Source organism: Saccopteryx bilineata, chromosome 4 (genome assembly GCF_036850765.1).
Source record: "Saccopteryx bilineata isolate mSacBil1 chromosome 4, mSacBil1_pri_phased_curated, whole genome shotgun sequence".
Lineage (NCBI taxonomy): Eukaryota > Metazoa > Chordata > Mammalia > Chiroptera > Emballonuridae > Saccopteryx > Saccopteryx bilineata.
The window spans coordinates 180,570,856-180,581,465 of NC_089493.1; the positions used below are offsets into that span (position 1 = coordinate 180,570,856).

General features: G+C 47.2%; 1 protein-coding gene across 2 annotated transcripts in view; it reads right to left on the minus strand.

Moving 5' to 3' along the window:
* The window catches only part of LOC136333649 (T-cell immunoglobulin and mucin domain-containing protein 4-like), a 49,199-nt gene extending 42,340 nt beyond the window's left edge, over window positions 1–6,859 (minus strand). For both annotated transcript variants that reach the window (XM_066273110.1, XM_066273109.1), the window contains exons 1-2: window positions 6,764–6,859; window positions 3,100–3,441 (exon numbers count right to left, since the gene is read on the minus strand). In XM_066273110.1, coding sequence (XP_066129207.1) covers window positions 3,100–3,441; window positions 6,764–6,821 — 400 coding nt within the window. In that variant the 5' untranslated portion in view covers window positions 6,822–6,859. The remainder of the gene's footprint in view (window positions 1–3,099; window positions 3,442–6,763) is intronic.
* Between the last annotated feature and the right edge of the window lie 3,751 nt (window positions 6,860–10,610).

The window sequence follows — 10,610 nt, forward strand, 5'->3', positions numbered from 1 at the left end:
ACTGAGAACACACAGTGCAGTGGAGAGATGGTGGGTTATAGAATGGCACTGAGAACACACAGTGCAGTGGAGAGATGGTGGGTTATATAATGGCACTGAGCACACACAGTGCAGTGGATAGATGGTGGGTTATAGAATGGCTCTGAGCACACACAGTGCAGTGGATAGATGGTGGGTTATAGAATGGCTCTGAGCACACACAGTGCAGTGGATAGATGGTGGGTTATAGAATGGCTCTGAGCACACACAGTGCAGTGGATAGATGGTGGGTTATAGAATGGCTCTGAGCACACACAGTGCAGTGGATAGATGGTGGGTTATAGAATGGCTCTGAGCACACACAGTGCAGTGGATAGATGGTGGGTTATAGAATGGCTCTGAGCACACACAGTGCAGTGGAGAGATGGTGGGTTATAGAATGGCACTGAGCACACACAGTGCAGTGGATAGATGGTGGGTTATAGAATGGCACTGAGCACACACAGTGCAGTGGATAGATGGTGGGTTATAGAATGGCACTGAGCACACACAGTGCAGTGGATAGATGGTGGGTTATAGAATGGCACTGAGCACACACAGTGCAGTGGACAGATGGTGGGTTATAGAATGGCACTGAGCACACACAGTGCAGTGGATAGATGGTGGGTTATAGAATGGCACTGAGCACACACAGTGCAGTGGATAGATGGTGGGTTATAGAATGGCTCTGAGCACACACAGTGCAGTGGATAGATGGTGGGTTATAGAATGGCTCTGAGCACACACAGTGCAGTGGAGAGATGGTGGGTTATAGAATGGCACTGAGCACACACAGTGCAGTGGATAGATGGTGGGTTATAGAATGGCACTGAGCACACACAGTGCAGTGGATAGATGGTGGGTTATAGAATGGCTCTGAGCACACACAGTGCAGTGGACAGATGGTGGGTTATAGAATGGCACTGAGCACACACAGTGCAGTGGATAGATGGTGGGTTATAGAATGGCACTGAGCACACACAGTGCAGTGGATAGATGGTGGGTTATAGAATGGCACTGAGCACACACAGTGCAGTGGAGAGATGGTGGGTTATAGAATGGCACTGAGCACACACAGTGCAGTGGATAGATGGTGGGTTATAGAATGGCACTGAGCACACACAGTGCAGTGGACAGATGGTGGGTTATAGAATGGCACTGAGCACACACAGTGCAGTGGACAGATGGTGGGTTATAGAATGGCACTGAGCACACACAGTGCAGTGGATAGATGGTGGGTTATAGAATGGCACTGAGCACACACAGTGCAGTGGATAGATGGTGGGTTATAGAATGGCACTGAGCACACACAGTGCAGTGGATAGATGGTGGGTTATAGAATGGCTCTGAGCACACACAGTGCAGTGGATAGATGGTGGGTTATAGAATGGCTCTGAGCACACACAGTGCAGTGGATAGATGGTGGGTTATAGAATGGTACTGAGCACACACAGTGCAGTGGATAGATCAGGGGTCTCAAACTCAACTCAGCATGTGGGCTGCAGAGCAAGATCACAGCCGTTTGGCGGGCTGCACTAGGTCTACAAAAGGCAACTGTTACGCAACACTTTTCTCACTGCAGTTGAAAACAAAAAAAAAATCAGTACAACAAGCACAATCGTACATGCAGTTTACTCAGTGTCACAAAACGACCAGAAACTGTAGTTCGCATCACAACTGCTGTTAACTAAGCTAATATCTAGCTAGGATGCTAGAGAAATGAAAAATACAAGTAGGCCCCTAGGCTTACTTAATTTTATCCAAAATATTTTGAACTTCGTGGATTAGTCTGCGGGCCGCACAAAATAGTTCGGCGGGCCGCGAGTTTGAGACCCCTGGGATAGATGGTGGGTTATAGAATGGTACACCTGAAACGCATATAATTTTTTTTTCTTTTTTTTTTTCCGAAGCTGGAAACGGGGAGAGAGACAGTCAGACAGACTCCCGCATGCGCCCGACCGGGATCCAACCGGCACGCCCACCAGGGGCGACGCTCTGCCCACCAGGGGGCGATGCTCTGCCCCTTCAGGGTGTTGCCCTGCCGCTACCATAGCCACTCCAGCGCCCAGGCAGAGGCCAAGGAGCCATCCCCAGCGCCCGGGCCATCTTTGCTCCAATGGAGCCTTGGCTGCGGGAGGGGAAGAGAAAGACAGAGAGGAAGGAGGGGTGGGGGTGGAGAAGCAAATGGGCGCCTCTCCTATGTGCCCTGGCCGGGAATCGAACCCGGGTCCCCCGCACGCCAGGCCAACACTCCACCGCTGAGCCAACCAGCCAGGGCTTGAAATGCATATAATTTTATTAACCAATGTCACCCTGATATAACCAATAAATTTTTTAAAAATAATAAAGTACATTAGGGTCATCTGAAAATCTTGTCAAGCATTTAAGCATTTGGCTATCCAGACTTTGCCTTCCAGATGTGAAGCCCAACATTCCTCCCTTATTGATGAAAGTTGAACACAGAGCTTTTTTGTTTGAGAGAGAGAGAGAGAGAGATAGCAGCATTCAGCCAGAGGCTGCCCTCCATGCCACTCAATCTTTAGGAGTTCTACCATATTCCAAATTTCACCACAGGCAGTGATGGAAACAGAAGAAAAAACACCTGAAAATGGCTGTGAGTGTCCCCCATCCCACGCCTTTTCTCCTCTGCCAGAAGTTACAAACCACTGGCCTATGGCTGAAGCTGACCCATGGACACACTTTCTTTAGTTTATGCAGTTTATGATTTTCTGAATTTTGAACACATTGCCAACATGCAAACATCAGTATAGCTCACATGAAAACTGAGAGATCTGAAAACACTGGGCCCAAACTTTCACAAGGTGGCAGCTGCCTTCTTCGCATTGACCCTGTGATCTCCTTCCCCACCCACCCCTGTACTCACTCATTTCTGCGGCCCTCCTGGCCCCGTGGGCATTTGCTTCCTGCCACGGCTCCTCTAGTCGTAGCAACACCTCTCAGGTGTAATCTGTCCACCCACTGCTTCCAGAGCCAAAGCCTCTCCACCACCACCCACCGAGTCACGTACCCATTAACCACTGACTCCCTCCTCCCCCGGGCACAAGCCCCGTGTGTGCTCACCTTTACTGAGTTTCAGGCGGATGTTCTTCTTGACGTCATTAAACCAGCCAGGGACCTCTATGCGACAGCAGTACACAATGCTGTCACGTTCGTTGGTGTTGAAGATGGTCAAGGAGACATCACCTCTTCGGATATCCCCCTGAAGTTCATACTTTGCAGACTTCCGCGTGAGCACTCTCGCCCCATCGGTGTGGAGAATCTCCTCGTTGCATTTGGATTTGGGACACCAGCCTCTGCCCCAGCACATGCTGTTGCTGTTCTGAGACCATGATGCGTGCACACAGGGCAAAGTCACCGACTGACCCAAAAAGGCGGTCACGACGGTCTCTGCAGCAGCTGGAGCTATGAAAAAGGACGAGAACACCAAGTCGTGCAGTACGGAAACACCTCAGACATGCTATGCAGTGATTGTGCAAATAGATGCTTCCAGGAAGAGCCTTCCTGTGAAGAGCGTTGTCGTTCGTGTGTTTTAGTCTAAATTCTGATGTGCCCTTTGCTGCAGCTGCGCATCTAGCTCTTCACCCTCCCATGCCCCACATGGAGACAGCTGACCCACGTGAGTGTCTACACTCACTTGCACAGCAAAACCTTTATGCTGACTTAAAAACACTGACCTTGAGTACTCTGCAATAAACTCTCCAATGAAAAATCCTGACCATATCACTCAATTTCACTAACTCATATAAACAGGTCCAAAAACAGCACCCTATTCACAGTATCCCAATAAGCAGGAATTATGTACTTCTGGCCTGAATGCCTCGAATGGGTCTCCCTCTGTCCTCCAACCCAGCGAGGGCTATGGCAGGAAGGTGGTCGGTCAAACTATTATCACTTTGTCTTCTCCTTTCAGCATGGGAAATAGAAATTAATTGCTCTGGACCATTTCCATGTTAGACCATATGAAGTTAGGTAGGTATAGCCACATTGTGGACCAATTGGGCAGTATCTTTTAATACTCAACGTGCATGTGGGCTAGCTAAGCCTTGGCAATTTCACAGCCTCCTTCCCCTGGAAAAACACGTGCACAAGCAAACCTAACTGCAAATGTTTACTGCAGCCCTCACATCCACGTGAATGGGATGAACAACCTGCATAGGGGCGTGGCAAACAGCGGCGCATTCGTTCCACAGAGTCATGTGTTCAAGATTATTAGAACTAAACAGACCTAAGTAAACGGGCATGAGATGAAAACTCAAGAGTTTTACGAAAGTGTGAAAATGGCAAATGTTAATGCAACCCATAAAATAGAAAACCATTTGATAAAATAAATAAATAAAACAGTGTGCGTCGTTTGTGCGCAGGAGTGGAGTACAGAGGTATGGGGCTAATTACATAGGAAAGGGGTAGGCTAGATACCCAACTCGTGGTGTCAGTCACCTCCATGGGACGGGGCCTGGGGGTGCTCATCCAAAGGGATTTTTGGCTTTATAACATTTTAATTTTTTTCACCAAGGGTATTTCTGTATTACTCATCTGAAAAAAATTAATGTTAAAAAGAAAAAAAGGAAGCAGGAAATTTGGTGTGGCAGAAAACTACCTGCTAGGCGTATCCTGTAAACCTCATCTGCCATGCCAGTTACTGCTTCTGTGTTCTCGGAGGAAAGCCATGACCATCTAGCCCTACCATCATCAGAAAATAAAGGGGATGGAGAACAACGCCCCTCGGGAAGAGTCTCTAAGGTTCCCATGAGACGAAGTATCAAATGCCCCGTGGAATTAGTGAAGTAAGCAAGCACGTTAGAATTTAGAAATAGGACAAAAGCCTGTTCTCTCCTGTTACAACAGTGTCCTGGGGCAAAGGAATTGCTGGTATCAAACCAATTCCGCTTTCCAGGAATGACCTAGGACGGTGGGCAGCACCTAGGATCTGATGCCAGCTCGGCTTCTTCAGCTGGGGACTTGAAGAAAGGCCTTCCCCCGACTCTGGTCTCAGCTTCACTGTCTACAGAGTGAAGCCTCTGATTCGGCATCTTTTATTTTTTTAATTTATTGATTGATTCCAAAGAGAGAGAGAGGAGCCTTCATTTGTTGTTTTACTTAGCTGTGCATTCATCGGTTGCTTTCCATATGTGCCCTGACCAGGGATTGAACCCACAACATTGGTGTATTTGGACAACGCTCTAACCAACTGAGCTACCCGGCTGGGGCTTAAATCAGTTATTTCAGAAAAGACACAAATGAAAAAAAAAACAAGCAGTAACAGTTCACCAGGTGCTGTCTTCTTTAAATAGGGTTGGAGAAGCCACCCTAGCTCCACCAACAATTCAATCAGCGTCCGGCCAGTAGCTGGAAACATGGACTTGAACTCCAGCAACTTTCAGCAGAACAAAACCCTCCACACCTCAAGCTCCCAGAACAAGATAAGGACCGTTGAAGACATTGATAAAGAAAGCGGACAGGGCCTTCTTTTACTCCATTAACTGCTAGAGCATCTGGGGGAGAAGCAGTGCAGGGAGCAGTTACTACAGAGTGACAAGTTCTCTGCTGGGGGGACTCCAGGGGGGACAGGAACTCAGCAGAAACACCTATGTCAGACCTGAGTGCTCAGGAAGAGCCTGACTCAGGTGGGGACCGGAGGCCCCGTGGAATCAGAGGAAAGAGGCAGCAAGAACAGCATTGCAAAGGCTTAAGAGGTGAAGGAAACACCTTTGTTTTCCTTGGACTTGAAGGTAGCTTCTCATGGAGCACGTTGGAGAGATCCATGCAAATAACTACCAGACTCTGAGAACCAGAAGGGACACTGGACATTGTCTAGTCCTAGAATCATAGATTGCTGCCTGCCCTGTGGTGGCAGAGTGGATAGAATCACCTGTGGTGGCAGAGTGGATAGAATCACAGATTGTTAAAACTGACCTTATCCAGGTCCTTCATTTTATACATGGAAGAGCCAGTGCAATTTAGACATGTTTCCAATGTCAACAGTTAGTGACCAGACACATTACAGCTGAGCACAGAGAATTTTGCCCTATGCCACCAGGATGCAAAGGTCTAGACTGGCCCAAACCCACCCTGGTTGGGCAGCTCGGTTGGTTAGAGCGCTGGTCTGATACACCAACGTTGTGGGTTCAATCCCTGGTCAGGGCATATACAAGAATCAACCACTGAAAGAATACAGAAGTAAAACAACAAATTGATGTTTCTCTCTCTACCTTCCTCTCTGTCTAAAAATCAATCAACCAAACAAAAATAAAAAATAAACTAGCCCAAACCCAGTGTGTACATTTGCGTTGTCCAAAACCTGGAAGCAATGTGCAGAATGAAACTTCACCCAAAAGCCTCATCCCCAGTGAAATAAAGCAAAAAGCAGACAAAAAAAAAAACTCCTGAAAATAGAGAAAAATAAGCATGACATAATAGGAGCTCTTGGCAGATCAAATTCCCCTGGCTCTGACTGTGCTGGTATCATCTCCAAAGGACCCTGCTTTTCCCCATTTCATCTGACACCTTATTTCTGTGTTTCTTCTTAGATTGCCATTTCTGATATGAACACAAATTACCCTACCCTAAAGCCCCCAAACTGGTCTCAGTAAAATCTCAAAGGGGAGAGACCCTCCAAAGAAGAAGACCTGGGGGAGGTGGAGGCAGGAATGAAGGGGGGACATCCATCACAGGGTGCCGAGCCCCCCCCCCCCGGGAGTCTGCAGGGCAGGGTTCAGTCACTTACTCAGATGAAGCACCCACAGCCAGGTCAGCAGCCAGAGAACAAGAGGCCCCTGGGACATTGTGACTGCTGGCAGACCCCAGGAGTCGGTCTGTCTGCCCGAAGTTCATTTCTTATACTCCACTTAATGCTGACAGGGCGGGACCTTTTTGTTTTCATTTCTCTTTTTTGTCTAAAATCTTCCCTTTCCCCCATCCTAATCGCCTCTCTGAATCAGGGATACATGAGGAAATGTACTGAGCACTTTGCTCCTAGACACTAGTGAGTGTGTGTGTGTGTGTGTGTGCAAACCGGGGAGACATTTTATTTTAACCAGCCAGATGAGCCTCAAACATTTAACATTGCTCACACTGAAGGGAATGGTAAATATACAAATATGGGGTGAGGTTCTGAACTCGGAGAAGCCAGAAAACACAGGGAAGAAATATTAATACAGGAATTCAGAGAAAACTTTCCCACTGAATGCCCACCAAACTGTGGGATCTTCTTCCCAGGAAACTGGGGGATTTAACCTCTGGATAAAGTAAGTGGCCCTAGTAAAACACTTACATCTATTGATATGTGGGTGTCCCCAGAAATACCACTCAACCCCACTCAGTAAAGTCAGCAGTGCGTAATCCTTGGTCATGCATGCAGCACTCCTAACTAGGTTTTACTGTGTCACTTTAAATATAGATAACCAAGGATCACCAGACATTTAGGGAAAGGCATCAACATGAAATAGATACAAAGACAACATCCAAGGTGACTTTTTACTCACATATTTAGCAAACTGATAGGATAAAGAGCTAGGGGCTGGACAGACAACTCTCTCTCTCTCTCCACATGGCTTTTCCGCACAGCATCTTGAGCTTCCTTATAGTATGGCAGTCTCAAAGTAGATGGATTCCTACACACTATCTGGCTTTCTCAAAAATCAGCATTTCAACAAGCTCAGGAAAAATCTTTGAAGGGGGAGGAGCTTAAGAAACTAGTTATCGTAACAACCAAACCAAGATGGAGCAGGACAGAGGTATAAGTTTCAAGTGTGGTAATGAATATAACTAATAAATTATCTCACACATATAGAGTTGATAGGTCTTTGACAGATAAGTAATAAAACGCCCTGTGGCGGGACTGATGCCAGGCTTCCAACAAATTACAAGTTTTGGTTGAATGAATGAATGAATAATTGAATAAAAGTGAACAAATATTTTGCCTCATTAAAGGGAGAAACCAATACAAAGTAGAAAGAAGACGGAAGTGGCTGGAGGACACTCAAGCATCTCAGAAATCTCTGCGAGACCTTGTTTCACCTCTCTGAACCTCATTTGCTTTATCTGTGAAATAAAGACTGAATAATCCCTTCACCGTAAAGTTGATTTGGAGATTGAATGAAACCACTCATGGGTAAGATCTCTGCAATCATAGAGAACTGGGGAAATATTGTTCTGATTTGTAAGAAATGGAAATGAAAATAGGAGGAAACTGGCATGAGTCAACCGGCCTTTGAAATCATCCTTACACAGAGACCTCCACAAATAGAAAAGGAGAACTGAAGCCTGGGAGGATGCGTGTTCTGATTAGTTCAAGAAGTCATTGTTAAATTGAGTTTGTCCTATGAAGATGCGTTTCTATCTAAAGCGTAGAAAGTGCTGAAATCTTGGAAACCCAACTCTTATTCTTCAAGGAAGGTCAGGACTTGGGTTAAGAAATTGAAAGTGAATCAGATGTAAGAATGAAAAAGTACAGCATTCAGCAACCCTAGGGACATGGCCCAAATATCGTGAAATTACTACTTCCAGGTCACATTACTTTGTGGAAACTTAGATAAATATAACTGGCTGCCTTTGGCCACAAGTGCAATTCGGTTTCATTCAACCTAGTGACAGTTATTTTTACAAATATTTCAGTTATTTTCCAAGCACGTGGTGGGGTGGTATATCTCGCTCCCCTGATGTTCGATTTGGCCACATGATTTGATTTGGCCAGTACATGAGGGCAGAAGTGCCCTGGGCCATTAGTGGATGGAAGGCAGCAAGAACTGGTAGAGAGTGCACCATTTTCCCTTCCCCTGCCAGAGCAACTGGCTCCAAATAGTGAAACGTCCACAAGTCCAGGTCCCTGAGTGAGAATGACAGCAAGCTGGCCCCCTCCTCCAATGACCTTCAATGGAAGCAAACACAAACAAAAACAAAATGTGATTGCTTTAAACCACTAGGTGGTTGAACTGCAGCATTATGTAATATATCCTCAAACCACCTTGGTTACATGGAAACAGCAACGAGAAGTGGTGAAGAACATTCTCTGAAGTGGGGATGGGAAGCTCTGACACTTGCTAGCCACATGGCCTACCATTCTACATCCCTATAGCCCTGCTCTTCTTTCTCTATCAGTCTCGATCTGTGCTTCTAAGATCTCTTTGTACCTTAAAGCCATAAGAGGAACTTCCTAAAAAACATGCCCGGCCTGACCAGGCGGTGGCGCAGTGGATAGAGCATTGGACTGGGATGTTGAGGACCCAGGTTTGAGACCCCAAGGTCACCAGTTTGAGCACAGGCTCATCTGGTTTGAGCAAAAGCTCACCAGCTTGGACCCAGGGTTGCTGGCTCGAGCAAGGGGTTTTTTGGTCTGCTGAAGGCCCACGGTCAAGGCACATATGAGAAAGCAATTAATGAACAACTAAGATGTTGCAATGCGCAACAAAAAAACTAATGATTGATGCTTCTCATCTCTCCATTCCTGTCTGTCTGTCCCTGTCTATCCCTCTCTCTGACTCTCTCTCTCTGTCTCTGTAAAAACAAACAAACAAACAAAAAAATGAAAACAAACAAAAAAAAAACATGCCCAGGTTCTACCCCAGACATGGTGATTTTTTGGTCTTGGGTGGCATGGAGGCATTAGTATTTTAAGCTCAAATGGACAGCTGGGTTTGAGAACCACTTGTCTAGAACTCCTTAACTTTATTTAACTGGTTCCCCCTTCAATGCTCAGAATGAGTCTTTTCCAAAAGTCCTCCTGAATCCAAAGTTTCCACTTGAGCTTCAGTAGCAACCTGGGCACACATGATCTCTGTACTCAGAATACCATATTAAGATTATCCACTTCATATCAACTTTCTAACCAGAGTATCTCCTGGAATACAGGGATTATATTAAAATCTTGTAGCCCCAGCACCTAGAACAGATCCTGATATATATATGATATATATCCAATAAATGCTGATTTACTACAACAGAGAAAAGACCACTTGATTAAAAGCAAGAAACCGGTGACGTCACGGAAATGGCGCAGTGAGCAGCGCGTCCGACAGATCTCCCCAAAATCTCAACAAATTTATCAACTAGAAACAGAAAAATTTATCCTCGGAGCATTCCGGAGTTCCACACACACACTGAAAGCGAAAGGACTGTTGCCAAGGAGGGAGTACGCCTGTGGTGAGTCAACCCACGCGTGCAACTGCCCGCCCACACTCGGGGAGCGGCAGCCTGGGCGCTGGCGGCCGCCGGCGTGCCCTGAGAAACCGCCCGCGCGCCCCGTGCCACGGTCCGGAGGGTCCCCAGCCACCGGAGTGCCCTGAGAAACCACGCGCAAGCCCCGTGCTGCGGTCCGGAGAGTCCCCAGCCACCGGCGTGCCCTGAGAAACCACGCACGCGCCCCATGCCATGGTCCCGGTCGCAGAGCGAGCTTCCTTACACCACCAGCGTCCCCAGCGGCCTGTGCACTGCGAGTGAGAGTCCCCAGCCACCGGTGTGCCCTGAGAGACCGCACGCACACGCGCAGGCCCTGTGCCACGGTCTGGGAGGGGCGTCAAGGCTGTCTTCCCTAGTCGGGAGATTCTTTCTGTGGGCGGGGCACCTCACCCAGCCAT